Below are 16,298 nucleotides of genomic sequence, written 5' to 3'. Positions count from 1 at the left end.
GATGAAACTTTTTATTACTAGATTGGAGGAACATGTGAATTTATTAATACTGGGCTTTAAAATAAGACTGAGTTAGCAGACCTGACATTCCTTCAGTAAGAACAAATAAAATCTTAACCTGAAATGCTTTCTTAGAGCAAACTTACCCTAGTTACTAATTAAAAGCTGAAGGATAAAATCCAGAACATAAACAAATCTGGGAAAGAATTATCTTTGTTGTTGTCCAAGGAGTGAGATGCAATGCAATGAGACTGGAAGGGGAAAGAACTGAGTGGAAAGATCTGCTCCTTCGTCTACACGCATGCACACACACATGCATACACATGCACGCGCAGAGCCCCATACACACAGCTTTTCTTTCAGAGCACTTTTCATTTAAGTAGCTTGGTAGTATTTATGTTTGCAGATCTCCCAGTATTCCCAAACCTTACCCCTTTATTTTTAGCTTTCAGGTTTTTGCTTCAGCTGATGAGAACAGGAAAAGAAGGTGGTATGTTTATTGCTGGCAAACAGCTTGGAAATTCTGAGTAAAGAAGCCAATCAAGGCAGAAGGATTATAATAATCAAAGTACAAAATTTGCATATTTATAGTATGGTTACTGAGAAATAACAATGCCTTGGTTATGCAAATCAAACCCTCAGCTAACGTGAAGGGATTTGCATATCTGGGAGAAATCTGTCACGTTATGCATCGGTAACTACATTCTAAGTGGCTGAAAGAACTGGCTTTTAGCAGAATATTAAATGTAATTGCTGGTAGAATTTTTTATTTCCTTATGGTATAGAATAACCTTTACTCATTTGGGGCCTGATGAAAACAGGTCTTCTCATCTATAGGAAGCAATACCATTCAGAACCACAAAAGATACGTTCTGCATGCCATAAAGCTAGAATTTTTAAGATTGAGATCATGAAAACATTCAGAGTTGTGTGTTACCAATTGTGTTCACCCTTTTTGTTTATAGAAGGTGGTTTAAAGTAGCCCTCTTGAGAGAGGATTGCAGAAAAGAGATGAAAGTTTAAGGCCACCTGTTCAGCTCTGAATAATAAAATCATGAAGAAAAACAAGTTGGACTGAAAAGTTTCACAGGTAAAAATCCTGGGAAAAAACTGCAGACTGAACTACTATAACAACTTTCTATTATCTATTTAAATCAAGCAGAGTTAACAGTAGGCTCAGAGGTATTATAATAAAACCAAAGAAAAAATAATTAGGGAAATTTTCCTTTAAAAATTAGTATGTGGCAGTATTTGTACCATTCATGGATGGGAAAATAAATATGTTACTTCTGGTTAATGTTTATTTCCCCTTTCCTCTCTTGTGAATGATGCTGAGCTGTAGTTCAGATGTAAACTTAAGGCTGGCTTACGCACCCTGGCCACTGCCTGCAAATGAAATTGCAGTTGGTGTTACACAGAAACATGAGAGAGAATTCATGAAGGCACATTCAGTCTACGAAGTATTACTTATAATGCGTGTTCAGAGGCATGACCCATTTCCACAGATAAAACATGGAGGAAGCTGAGCAAGATGCTTTAAATACCTGGCTACTACTCGTGTGCAGAACTGGTGAGTGCGCTGCAGTGTGGTCCTTAAGAGTACTTACCATCCTCTGTGGGCACATAGATATTCAAATACAAGCAGTCTTCATTTTGATCTTGAACATATGTCACCACAGTATCCAGATTGGCTGTAAACCAGACGGGCAGCATGTCGTTGAGCAGTGACCTCTCATCCAGGTACTGCGGGCAGACGGCGGCAAACTGTGTGGCGTTGCGGACACCCGTCCAAGATGACGGTGGCTCCGGGGGCTGAAATCGCCTTTCCCCGGTTGGAGGAGAGGCATAAGGTACACCCAGGTACTGCTCCACTGGACCAAGGATCTCATTGGGCAAAGGTGTTCTTAAACCACGTATTTTGCCGTAATTCGTGGTAACAACTGGGTATTGTGCTTGGCCATCGATGAGAGTAAATCTTATAGCCAGTGCAGTTATCCACAGGAGGAAGTTAGAATTCAGCATGACACACACTGGGGTGAAGACCAAAGGCAGCCATAGGAGTCCCATTGGTTTCGACATTATTTAAATCAACATCAGCAGGGCTCTTTTTTCCACAGCCAGGAGAAAATTAATCAGTCAAGGAAAATGAAAACTAATAAAATAAAAAAGTAGTCAAAAGGAGATGAAGTAAGGGAAAACGTAACCTTGTTCAGGCAGCGAAAAACCAAAAGCTGGTATGTGGTAGGTGCCTCAGCTGACTGGCCGTAGACAAATCCCAACATCAGAAGAAACAAGGGAGTGTTTGCCCCTAAGGCCCATCCCAGATTTCAGCGTTGGCTTAATCCTGGCAACGCATGGCACTTCCCAGAAAGTAGCACAGGGAGGGATCCACAGTTATTCCACTTCCCCAGCGAAATGGCTCCTTCCAGTGAAGTCCAGCCCACTCAGTCAGCCTGTGGCCAAGAGAAAACAAGTAATTCAAATCAACAGACACATTCATATTGGCATAAATCTAAAAAAAAAAAAAAAACCCAAACCAAACAATTAAATTCACACACTACTTCCATGCCAAATGTTTTACGAACTTTAGGCACCATGGGCAGCTACGTGTTTCCAAAGATACGTAAGGTACGAGAGCTGAAAATTGAAGCCACAAACTTGTCAGAGTTTATACCGCAAACCAAACATTTCTGCTCCCGTATATACTTCCAAACCAAACCACAGCCCAAACATTGCTGCTTTCAGGAAGGGTATCATGTTTAAGTGCTAGCTGCAGGGTATTTTCTGCCCTAAATAAACAGCATCTCCCTTTCAAGCATATTTGCACTCCCACAACAAACATTCATTAAATGTTTTGCTGCATTTAATAATCTCTCTTTGTTATGATATGATTTCTGTACATAAGTATTTTTCACAGGTATGCCTGCTCTTCTGTATGACAACCTAATTTACCTCCATCTAATTCAGAAATTCCAATTAATGTAATAGCATTACATTAGTTCAAAGCAAGTGTGACAACAGTTAGTCAAAATTAGATACAAAGTTATTGGTTTTCATATCTGTTTTCTTTGTTCTATGTTTGACAAAAAGGAACAATGGAAACTGAGAAGAAAAAAAAAGCATGAGACAATCTCTCAAAAGTCAGATTTTGACCTACGTAGTGTTGTAATTATGTAACATTACCTTCTTGCATGCTCCTCCTTTTAATTTTTAGACAGAAGGCAAGTCATACAACAATTCTGTCAATTTTTAATGAAATACAAGTCACTCATATAGATATGCTAACCATTACAAGTAGTAAAAATAGACACACAGCACTTGTTAATACTTACATTATTCTCCCTGCACAAAGAAACGGAGGAGTTCCTTTTTACCCGTTATTCAAGTCAAAACGACAGATAACAATTCCACAACTAAAACGATTCTTGTTATAGGAAACTGATACTGATACTTTACATTTGATAGGATGAACGCACGTTCATATATAAAACATACATAGGTGAACTGCCAGGTCCTGTTTTCAGTCAGGACTCTGTCTCATGAAGATATAAAATCAGATTTCAAGAGCAGAAAAAACCAAGGTAAGTAGCTGTTGACAGTGATTTCAAATTACAAAAAAAAAACCCAAAAAAACAAAACAAACCCATAAAAAAACCCCCAAACAACCCAGAAATAACCACAGGAGAAATCTATGCTGATTCTTTTATACAAGGAAAGGCATCCGAAAGAAAGATATTTCATTCTTTCAAAACTCCTGGAATTCTTCAATGACTTAATTTTAGTACTTGTACCGCAAATTTTTGTAAACACCTGAACACCAGAGGCCAGAAAAATATCAGATATATATTATTTATGGTGAACCAGAATTTCTATTGACATTTTCACTGGTAGATAATAGGCTCAGATGCTGCCTCCAAAGGACTTGCAACTTAAGTGTCTGAAGGACAAATCAGTAACAGCTGTAAGTGGCATGTCTCTGAGGGCACCATCAGCCCTTGCAGGCCCTGCCAAGCCCCACCTGAGACCTGCCCCCACCCTGCCCATGGCCATAGAACCCCATTTCAACCCTGCCCGGGGCCATCAGTCCCTGCCTGAGCTATGCTGCAGGGAGCCCTGTGCCCAGACCAATGCCCAGCCTGGATCTTGCCCTGACTGGATCCCCAGGTCAGCCTTGGATCTGACTCCTCACCCTGCCTGGCCTGATGATCGTTGGGCGGTGGCAGGGTCCTGTCCCTGTCTCCAGCCCAGCCTCAATGGAGTGCTTTAGGAGGATGCCCTGTTAACGAAAGTATTGCCCTGCCAGCTCTGCAGTGCCCACAGTTCCTCGTTCATCCTCCCCCATGGGGCAGCCCCACTCCAGCTGCCCCCTGGCACTCAGAGTGGTCAGCTGGCTACTGGTCACCCAAAATTCCTCCTCAAGCACCGCCTTCCCTTCTGAGTTCTGCTACCATCTTTAATCACAGAAGTCAGCAGCAGGCAACTGATTTTGGGTAGTGGTCCCTCATGCTCTCTCCCATCCTGACTTTGGTACACTTTTCTGACCATGCAGCACAAAGCAGATTTTCCAGTCATACCCAACTGAGGATTTAATCTGTGCTCAGGGAGGAGCAACAGATCCTACTCCCTTGACATCCACACTGCTGAAGTTTGTAATAACAATGTAAGAAAAAGAAATGTGGAATAAAGCACTGAGAAAATTGACAAGGTGGAAGGAAAGAGAGTGATCCAGATGATGAAAAATGGATAAAGAAAAAACTTGTCTGGGTAAACAGCAAATGAAAAAAAGAGGAAACAAAACAAAAAAAGAAAATGGGAATGACAAATAAACAAGAGTGAACACATTACCAGCATGGAGAGAACAAAAAATGGCAACATGAAGGAATGTGGAAATCCTCAGTTGATAAACATACTAGAGATAATATACAACTGTCGAAAATGTGACTTAATAATATTTATCCATACTAATTACAGGGTGCCTTTGGATCAAATATCTGGTTATATGCCATTATTTTGAATAGGGTGAAAGGACAGGAAAAGGGAAACATTCATTATTGACCTGGAACTGAATTTGTTATCTGATTCCTCATCCAGGAAATAAGACCAACAAAAGTTAGCTTTGTGGGTATTAAATCCACTCACACAATGTGTTTTATTTTCCCCTGTACCTTAGCAGGACCATACACATAGCTTACATTTCTGATTCATGCACACATAGACATTTAGATTTTAAGGATCTTGAATCCATAAAGAAAAATACTGTTGGCTAACACACAGAATATAGCTAGTTCTCTCAGCCCTGCTGCCTGACCTATAACAGACCTGCAGCCTTTGCCAACCAGTACAAAGACATAAACAAACAGCAGATAGTGACAAGCGCATTAACACAGGCAAGGTATATACCATAAAAGAGCAATTCTAAGATGGTAAGTCAGAATAAAACCACTATTTATTTTAACATGTTCTGGTTATTAAAATTTATTGTTGTTAGTCAGTTAAATGGCAACAGAAGCAATCAAAGTTTTTAATAATTTCTTATTAAACAGGTCTCTTCAAAAATTTTACATAAGTAACAAATTATGTATGACCACTGTATACAGTAAGTCTTTAAACAGAAGTCTCATGAAGAAAATTGTTTTGCAAAGACAGTATTAGGCAGAAAATATCCCACTTTTCAGTTTATTGATTTATTACTAGAGAAATTACCATTTTCATAAGGTTAGTTTCACACATGAAATACATACACATTCATACACAGAGAAAGTTACACAGAATAATTTTCAGTAAGAATATCAAGCGATAAGGAAGAAGACATGCTATCTATACTTTCATGAGCTAGCTGATTTTGCTATGTGCATCATTAAAAAGGCTGGAAGACGTAAATGGAGAGTTACAAATTGCAATTAGAGATTAATCTTAAATAGAAAACTGTATGCATTTTAGAATGTTTTTAGGTATTATACCAAAAACAGTTTGATGCACATCTATATGTATCCAGTCAGCTATTTAATACACTTTTACATACTTAGTCTACACAAAGAAAAGTACTTGTCATGTCTTTAATTATTATCACTAATAGTGTTGTATTTTTCCCTTTTTTTTTTTTTTTCTTTTTTACTGCTTCAAGTGTTAGCAAAATGTGTACAAACTTTCTTGCAAAAACTTCCTAGTTGGAAGCATCACCCACTCAAACAATCAAAACCAATCAATCCAAATCAAAATATTCAGTTTAAAATGGCAACTTCTGGCAACACAACACACAAAGAGAAGCCAAAGAAGTTCTGAAGTCACATACATTCATACATGACTTCTTCATTGGCAGAGGAGTGTAATTTGAGGCTAATGAGACATTTATGGCCTTTGAAGTAAATGCAGATTGAAGTTAACACTGATGTGCATCTACTAAAAACACGGCTTGTACTCAATTATAAATCTATGCCCCAAGCCACCCTCAGAGATGCTTAAATAGCCTATGAATCAGGCCTTCAGGGCTAACCTGATGGCTTCCAGGATCTGCAGTTAGCACTTTTTCAGCTTGAGCAGATGAGTATGTCAGTAGCTCTAGAGTAATTCTGTACCTGCTGGGGAAGTATGAGACATGGTTTAAAAGTCCTCTTTGCTCCAGGGTAGAATAGCAAACTCTAAAGTGATGTCAAGTTTTTTTTACCTGCTTGTCCAGGCCATGGACAGTCACAAGAAAACCAAACACAAATATAAATTATAGGAGCACAGGAGATTGAGGACTGCACAGATTTCCTGGGATGTCTCAGGCTTTATCTAAACCAACTAGTGCACTACCGTGCACCTCAGCTTTCAGTTGCTGACCACCTTCAGCCTCTGTCCCTCCCTTCTGCTCAAATTCCCTGGGGCAAGGTTTTTGATGTGTACATAGGTCTCATCTCAATACAGAATCGGGGTTGAACACCCACATCCCCCTCTTTAGCCATATGCTCTGGAAGCATACAGTCAGCTTGATTAGCTGAACCCTAAGCGTCACTGGCTAGTCACCAGAACAAAAATAACAAATAGTGTAATCAATAAAACTTCAGATTCTCCTCATAGTGATATTTTGTACAGTATTTAGTGCATTTCACAGAATACGGGGATTTCAAAAATATTTCATTTACCAAGAACGTGAGTTGTGGCTTTTCTTCTTTCCCTTCTCTTCCTCCCCTTGAAAGATATCATTTTGAAAGTTATGAAGTAAGGTGGTTTTATGGTGGGTTTTTTTTTGATTTTTTTTTTTTTTTTAGGGGAAAGGGGTTGTGTGGTTGTTTGTTGTTTTTTTTTTTAAATAAAAGTAATTAAAAATATTATCCTGTTTTAAACATACATAAAATTCTATAATAAATTAATGTAGTGGCAGGAGACTGTAAATAAGAACTACCCAAGGCATAGCAATTTGTGAATATGCCTACAGTATTGATTTTAGCAATACGTATATACAATTTGGAACTTTAGCAGAAAACTAATCACACAGTTGTTTTCTGTAAAAGCTCTTCCCAAAGCAGGTTTAAATGCACCTCTGCCTCAAATTCAGCACTGTAACTTCTGAATCATCACTATATTCAAAATGTTTGCTCAGTAACAAAAGAATATTTCTTCCAAATATCAGTAAATGCATACTGCTTTTGTCTACCATCTTTCAAATAAAAAAACAGTTATAATTTCTTTAGTTTTGTTTTTTTTCCCCCCAGCTTCTAGGACTATTTCCTTGATACATTGAAATGAGCTAAGCTTCATTCTTCCTCATGCTACATAAAGTCATTCAGAAAAGTCAGACAAAGTCATAGTGAACAATACAAATGAACATCAGTCATGAACTAATGTGCTGTTTCCGGACTGGATTACTCAGAAGGTGGGTGGGAAGGCTATTAACTGAAATTGGCAAATCATATATATTCTTAAATCGCCGAACTGTAACTATAGCAATGCCTGGCTTCAAATTAACATGCAGCAGAGTCTTATGAGAAATTATTTTTCCTAATAGAAGCTATCTGTTTATTTTGTTGGATTTTTGTAAGCATAGATTTGAACAATGTATTATTAAATTATTATTAAAACAAACAAAAAAAAACAAAACCCAAATCCAGATTTATAATAAACCTAACTTAGCATTATAAACTTCACTAAGGATGAGTATCTGAACTACATATCTACATTATTAATGGATTAACCAAGTTAAATGTCAGTATGGTTTCTGTGGTAGTACATTGCTGTTCAGTCACAGCAATTCAGCGGGTAATAGGGATTAGAGGGGCTTTTAGTGATTCAGAATACTGTCATTTGTCTTTTACATCACATTCTAATGTGTCTCTTACTAATTCACAGTTAATACTCTCTTGAAGATTTAAAGATTATAAATGAAAAGAAAGTAAAATATCAGTGATACAAATTTAAGAACTATGATGTATCCTTTCTTAAAGTGAAAATAAATGCAAACATCATTATGGACCTTGAAGTTGGTCTTAGATTTATGGTTAGAAATAACTGAGGACAAAAGGTACATAATTTATATATATATATATATTTTTTAATATGGAATTAAAGCCTGAAAAGCAATACAAATTATATACAATGATTAAATTAACCAGTTTCATTTTTTTCAAATAACATGCTGCATTTACCCTCCCATGAATTTCTCCAGTAAGTCTTTCAGATAGGCTCGGACAATGTCAGTAGATCCCTCAGGTGAGAAACTACAATCACCATTTACTTTTCAGAAAACAGACACACGTTTATTTCATATCATTGCTTCTTGCCTGCAGCTACCACTCTTATTCTGAATTTCTAAGTCTCATACACTATCAAAAACAACAATGTGATTATAAGAAAAGGCTGTGTGGTCCCTGCATTGTTTTTGAAAACTGCAATTCTCTCAATAATGAAAACAATTTGAAAAGCAAATGGAGAGAAAGAAGTGTGATTATCAGTCCTTCTCAAGAAAAAATGAAGAAATACACTTCTTAAGCATTCTGTATAAAATCAGGTGTTTGGAGCTGATTATAAAAAGCTGTTGTTGAACAATCATAGATATGGTCTTCCCTTATTTTTTTCCTGTATTTAAAATGATAAAAAACCATTATGGCCAGGAGGACCCAAGACTAACTGAAAATGCTCAGTTAAGATTGTTGCACCTATCTCACTGACTTTTGAACTCTAATTTCAACTGGTATTGCATATAAGAAGCATGGAAAAATTTCAGTGGTTGGACGATTTTCATGATACTTTCTGCTTCTTGAGATAAATTGATGAAGACTGCAAATAAATATGAGGTGCCACTATTAGAAGGGAAAAAAAACATGGCATAAACTGTTTATAAATGTAAACTTTAAATTAGTAATTATCCCAAAATTCCAGGTGTGTTCTACTCAGATCAAAATTTGACTATTCATTATATGAATTTAAGCTTCTTATAACTGAATGGGCACTATAACCATTCAAATGTCTGAAGCTATAATGCAAGAGAGGTTGTGACACTCTCAAATAATAAAGCAGCAATTAACTCTGATTGCAAGGTAGTGTGACAGGGTACTAAGTCTTTTTTGTTCAGAAAGAGTCCAATGTCTAAAATATGACCATGGACGTTGATCACAAGATACATTTATTTATTTGATAGTCTTTGTCTAATTGTGGCTGCAAAGTTTTAAGAAAATACTACTCTTCAAGTAGGGAAATGTACAAAAAATAGCATCAGTACAGTCTAGCACAACTGTTGACTTCATTTCCAGCTTTTACTTCTGACATGACCTTGTAAAAGAAATGTAACGCTCTCTGGGTCTCTCTTTATTTCTTTTCTGCACCTCTGTTTTCTTAAATTCAGATGTGTTACTCCAAAACAAAAAGGTTATGATCTGAAAGAGGATGTTCAACCCTGAGATTCTGTAAGGCAAAAGCTCCTGTAGAGCAAAATTTCTTATGCCTGGAGTAAAAAGAAACAATTTATGGATATAAAAAAAAAAGAAACATGCATACAAAAATCACTATTTTATACCTGTTTTCTGGTTTGCAGAATATACCTTTATAATTTGAATAAACCTTCAAAAATATCAATGTTTGTTACCTATTACCACTGCAAGACATAAAAAATAAACATTTCTAACATGGAATGGGTCTAACTTCTCTCCAGTAAGAAAGGTCAAACAACTGAAAAGGAAAATTCTTAAGGGAATCTATGAGGTTTTGTCTAAATATTAAACAGGGAAACTCACAGGTCTCATTCCTCTTTCTGTCTTCACCATTAAGCCTATGTGTGTACCCTCCTCAAAGATGGAAGAAACTAAAACTCTTGTCTGAACCAACTGAGAAACTGTCTGAGGGACTGATTGTTAGGCAATTTGATCTCTTGAGGCTATTTAATGATTAGAATTTGATATCTTCCTGTTGTCATTCCAGTCTAAGAAGAGGAAACATTACAAATGTTACAGTAACTGAAAACAGGGTGGAAAAAGAAATTTAAACCAGCTGGGCATGTAGCTCTCCCCACCCCAATACATTATATGGCCTGAAAAATGCAGTTGCTGCTCTATTATACAAATTCTTAGAACTGAATTACACAGGCGACACAGGCACGATGTTTTCATTGCATTACCTAGTTCAGTTACCAGGTGGTGATACTGCCTTCATTCATACGATAATGTCACAGTTATGCACCCATCCTGGAAAAGGGAGAGTTGAGTGACTGCCCTCATTAACCTGAAGAAGTCTAAACCCACACCTCCCATCTTTCAGGTTACAAACATTAGATCTCAAATAAGACTGGGATGTCTACAAGGACTGTGTGCAGCATTGTCAATCCTAAACTGAAAGACTTTTGCTCTGAGATTCTCACCCTTGGACTATGAGAAAACTGTAACTTTGCAGCCTCATAAAGCTGAAACTCCCCCCGAGAGGTACTCTCACTATCAAGCAAGCCATATGCAGTTTGTAGGAGAGTCATTTCATGAAATACAAATTGGGACCGGGGATTATCTTTACTATGCTATCACATCATCAAACTTTTTCCAACTTACTCTTCCCCTTAAGTTGTCTTTCTTTGCTAGGAAGTGGACAACTTCACCAGCAGAAGGGAAGAATGTCCTCCAACTTCTGTTCCTGTGCTGCTCTCCTCCTTAACTTAGTGGGCTTTCTCCTGCTAAATGCTGGCTTAAGCCCCTAATATTTAAGATGAGAGAGAGCTTGTCTCAACAAGACGAGTCTCCACAAAATGTTATAGAAGATGGGATCACCAGAATCACTCACTAGGAGGCAATAACAAGGCAACCATTCCTATGCTGCCTGCTGCCTTCCCCTCTCCCCACCAAACACTGAGCTTAAAAACTCGCCTAGAAGAGAGTCCATGTCATATACTCTGCTTAATGTCCTGTCTATGCTGAATTCATAATGAAGTGTGAAATTCTTAACTTTCTAGCTGACGTAAGTACTGGGAGTTGCAAATTATATTATATACTGTGGAACCCTAAAAGCTAAGCAGAATATTACCATACAGAATTTCTGTTATGGATCCAGATCTTAGTCTGTTTTTAGGCCAGTCCAGCAAGCACTGGAATTTAGGTCTAAGCAGTAAACTAAACAGGGCTAGAGCATGGGCTCCAGCACTGTCCTGCCACAGTATTCATACTGTGTAGCTGTGTCACCTTCCAGCCTACGCACAGGAACGACCTCAGGGAACAGGCCAGGCCAGAAGTTCTCAACAGACAGTACAACTAAGGCAAATATTTTTCTTGGGTTTTTTTTTTCCCCTCTCTCTTTTTTTTTTTTTAGGTAAGAAAGATTTTCACTATAGAGATGCAAACTGTGCTATGCTATGTGGCCTCAGGGGCAGACAACAGGACTCTGACCATTTTATTTACTAAGAGACATAGCCTCATGGGCAGAACCACACATATCTTTCCTCCCTACCGATGCCTGAAGTCCAAGGTTGACTGTGCATGCTTTTGTGCAGTGTACAGACTATTCCTTTATTGCTTAAATATGGAAAATGAGGAATAAAATAGAGGTTATGTTCCCCCAGAAAATTAATGAAATATGGCTGTCATCTGACATCAGATATGTTGACAAATCTGTAATATGAGAAGATGTACACAACAACAACAGCAAAAGTGGGATTAATTTGTAAAACAACAAAAACAGCTGACTAAATATTAAGCAGAATCCAACAACAAAATCTAGAAACCTAAGAAACAGACTTCTGAAATTCCATTCCTATGGAAATGCAAATTCTAAAATTGTTACACAAAGTAGCAAGAAGATATACCGCAAAGAATAATTCCATACATATGGAAGCTTGAAAAAGATATCTCGATATCAGTTACTTGGGGTTTGGGTTGTTTTTTTAATCACTATTTTTTCAACTTTATCTCTTTGTTTCCATAAAGGGCAGCAGGAAAAGAACAGACAGCTAGGCTGGGATGGGAAAAGAAAAGGGTATAAAAATCAAATATTTTTTAGGTAATTTTCTATTCAGTTAAAAAGGTCCTGCACTTCCAACCCCATCCTCCCCAAATGATAAAAATTAGATCATCTTTCATGGTCTTTTAACAATTCCAAAAGAAATTTCAGAATTACTAAGTGAATGCTTTTCTCTTAGGTAAAAATAATAAAACAAATTTCTCAGAATGATCTGCATGACAGCCCCTTTCAGCCTACTACACACATAATTTCAAAGCCATCTCACATTTAGTTAATTATATTTTCTTGCATCAAAGGCCTTTCAGAACTCTAACGTAATATATTGTATTTGCTTTGTAGTATGTAGAACTGGTATCCGAGTAGAAAAGGAAAGCCAACAACAAATGCAGAAATTGTCATTTCTCCTCCTGCTTACCCTACCAGTCCCATTACTGGAAAGTTTCTATCTTTGCCTAACACAATGAAAAGGTTTCCTCTACTTTGGACACATTACTAAAGCCCATGTTCGTCTCAATAACTTTGTTTGAAAAAGTTAGATATTCTGTCTAAACTAGAAAAATATACTTCAGGCAGCAATTCTTCCTACTGGAATGTAGGTATTTGACATTAAAAACATAGTTGAAGCCAACCACCATTAAAACGTCCTGAAGATTATGTTTAAGGAGTCCAAGTCATAGAATCATAGAATCATTAAGGTTGGAAAAGACCTCTAAGATCATCGAGTCCAACCGTCGACCCAACACCACCATGCCCACTAAACCATGTCCCTAAGCGCCTCATCTACTCGTCTTTTAAATACTTCCAGGGATGGGGACTCAACCACTTCCCTGGGCAGCCTCTTCCAATGTTTAACCACTCTTTCAGTAAAGAAATTTTTCCTTACATCCAATCTAAACCTCCCCTGGTGCAACTTGAGGCCATTTCCTCTCGTCCTATCTCTTGTTACTTGGGAGAAGAGACCGACCCCCACTTCGCTACAACCTCATTGCAGGGAGTTGTAGAGCGCGATGAGGTCTCCCCTCAGCCTCCTTTTCTCCAGGCTAAACAACCCCAGTTCCCTCAGCCGCTCCTCATAGGACTTGTTCTCCAGACCCCTCACCAGCCTCGTTGCCCTTCTCTGGACACGCTCCAGCACCTCAACATCCTTCTTGTAGTGAGGGGCTGTCCTGGTTTCGGCAGGGATAGAGTTAATTTCCTTCCTAGTAGCTGGTACAGTGCTGTGTTTTGGATTTAGGATGAGAACAAAGTTGATAACGCACCGATGGTTTAGCTGTTGCTAGGTAATGCTTACGCTAGCCAAGGACTTTTTAGTTTTCCATTCTCTACCGACTGAGAAGGCTGGAGGTGCACAAGAAGCTGGGAGGGGGCACAGCCAAACTGGCCAAAGAAACATTCCATACCATGTGACGTCATGCTCAGTACATAAACTGGGGAAAGCTGGCCGGGGGGGCCGCTGCTCGGGGACTGGCTGGGCATCTGTCAGTGGGTGGGGAGTAATTGTACTGTGCATCACTTGCTTTGTGTATTATTATCATATTATTATTATTATTATTATCATAGTATTATTATTATCATTTTATTTCAATTATTAAACTGTTTTTATCTCAACCCACGAGTTTTTCTCACTTGTGCTCTTCCAATTCTCTCCCCCATCCCACCGGGTGGGGGGGAGTGAGTGAGCGGCTGCGTGGTGCTTAGTTGCCGACTGAGGTTAAACCACGACAGCCCTTTTTGGTGCCCGAATAGGGACACGAAGGGTTGAGATAATAACAGATTAACCGGAGTGTATTAAGGAACTTATATCTGTTAATAGTTGTGGGTCACAATGTTGGTTTCTCTGTTCTCGATATTGATTTGTATAATCTGCATCGCGCTCTTTTTCCTGCTGTACATGTTAAAGATTAGTGTTGGGTTTTGCAGTTTGCTGTGGTCTGCAGTGAATAGTGATGTCTTGCTTGTGAGGTTTGTTTTTAGAACATTGACCTTGACGTTAGTGTGGTATGCAAGTTTCGCAATGAAGCCGTTACTGTACCACGGAGACCATTTCGTGGAGACAACTAGCAATTGCAGTGACTTTTCTGAGAGTTTTTTTACGGAGGAAATACAGAACGGCAGTGTCACTACCTTCTTCTATGATGTTTCCTCCTTCATTACAGTAACTTTTCAGTATTTTGAACATCCTTGGGCAGTTAAGATACTTCTATTAATACTTCTTGGGAATATTGTTTCGGTTTTGTCTAAAGTTGGTAAGCAATTTAAGAATATCATCCAGAGATCTGCCCCAAGGCTGAATAATTATGAATGGCAGGGTGTGTGGGACAAGATGGGCAAGTACCTAGGCCAATGGGCACCCCCAGTGTTTTGGAACTTCACCCTTGAGCAAGTGCAGAATCCTGAAAAGTTAGTAGAATATTTGGACAAAGTATGCTGTCACCCTGGCAACTCCAGAGAGATGCAGATCATTGCACCGTGCTGGGGCCTGGCCCATGCCTACCGAGCCCTGTTCAACACCATTCAGTACCCTCAAAGGGAAGAGGTCTGTGGCTCTGACAGTAAAACCACACACACTGTGGCCACTCAGACCCGGGCAATGTGCCCTGCGGCCACTCCGACCCCAGTGACATGCTCTGTGGCTACTCAGACCCCGGCAACAGGCCCTGCAGCCACTCAGACTCCGGTGACATGCACTGTGGCCACTCACACTCCAGCGACACGCCCTGTGGCTGAACCAAAGAACCAGCCTGTGCCGGTATCAGTCGCCCCTGTACACAAGAAGAAATCTTGGAAGCGAAAGTCAGCTTGTTTAGTAAGGGAGGAAGAAGCTTCTTCTAAAAGGGAAGCGGAGGAAGAACTGTACAAATACCCTGGAGAAGGGCCATCACGAGAACGGGAGGAGGAGAGACGGCTGCTGATCAGGGAGGAAGAAGAGGAAGAACTCATAAATGAGGCAGTGACCACCCGATCTCTATCCCTGAGTGAGCTGCGAGATATATGAAAAGATTTCAGCCGTCGTCCAGGTGAGCATATTGTCACCTGGCTGCTCCGATGCTGGGATAATGGGGCCAGTAGCCTGGAATTAGAGGGTAGGGAAGCCAAGCAGCTGGGATCCCTTTCAAGGGAAGGGGGCATTGACAAAGCAATTGGAAAAGGGACACGAGTCCTCAGCCTTTGGAGGCGACTCTTGTCAAGCGTGAAGGAAAGGTATCCCTTCAAGGAAGATGTCATACATCGCCCAAGCAAGTGGACCACCATGGAGAAGGGTATCCAGTTTCTGAGAGAATTAGCTGTGCTGGAGGTGATTTATGATGACCTGAACAATGAACAACTATCCAAAGATCCAGACGAAGTCAAGTGCACACGACCCATGTGGCGGAAGTTTATAAGGAGCTCACCATCATCATATGCCAATTCATTGGCAGTGATAACCTGGAAAGATGGAGAGGAACAAACAGTGGATGAATTGGCTGGTCAACTCCAGCAATATGAGGAAAGTCTCTCTTCCTCCCTCGTCTCGGCTGTGGAGAAACTGTCCCGGGAGATCCAGCAATTCAAAGAGGATAGGTCCTACTCCCCACCTGTATGGACAAATATTTCGGCTATTAGGAGTCAGCGCTCTTTTGCTCGAGAGAGTATAAGGGGTACACACCACGGGGCACCCTATGGTTTTACCTGCGTGACCACAGAGAGGACATGAGGAAGTGGGATGGGAAACCTACTGCAGCCCTAGGGGCACGGGTACGTGAATTGCAAGGGAAAACAATCACAGAAAGAGGTTCTTCCAGGAAAATTGCTGCTCCAGTTTCCAGCAGGCAGTTCCCCAGACAGAGTAGAAGGGCTGATCTTACTTCTGATCTTAATAAAGGCGCTTTTGATTCGTATGTACAAGAAGT

The 16,298-nt window shown here is 39.5% G+C and overlaps 1 protein-coding gene across 4 annotated transcripts in view; it reads right to left on the bottom strand.

The window, feature by feature from the left end:
• Positions 1-16,298, bottom strand: part of NLGN4X (neuroligin 4 X-linked) — a 197,596-nt gene that overhangs the window by 127,685 nt on the left and 53,613 nt on the right. For all 4 annotated transcript variants that reach the window (XM_076358041.1, XM_076358065.1, XM_076358048.1 and 1 more), the window contains exon 3: positions 1,608-2,453. In XM_076358041.1, the coding sequence (XP_076214156.1) occupies positions 1,608-2,079 (472 nt within the window). In that variant the 5' untranslated portion in view covers positions 2,080-2,453. The remainder of the gene's footprint in view (positions 1-1,607; positions 2,454-16,298) is intronic.

The sequence above is a fragment of the Aptenodytes patagonicus genome, chromosome 1 (assembly GCF_965638725.1).
Source record: "Aptenodytes patagonicus chromosome 1, bAptPat1.pri.cur, whole genome shotgun sequence".
Lineage (NCBI taxonomy): Eukaryota > Metazoa > Chordata > Aves > Sphenisciformes > Spheniscidae > Aptenodytes > Aptenodytes patagonicus.
Note: the sequence above shows the minus strand (reverse complement) of the source record. Positions and strands in the feature narration are given on the sequence as shown.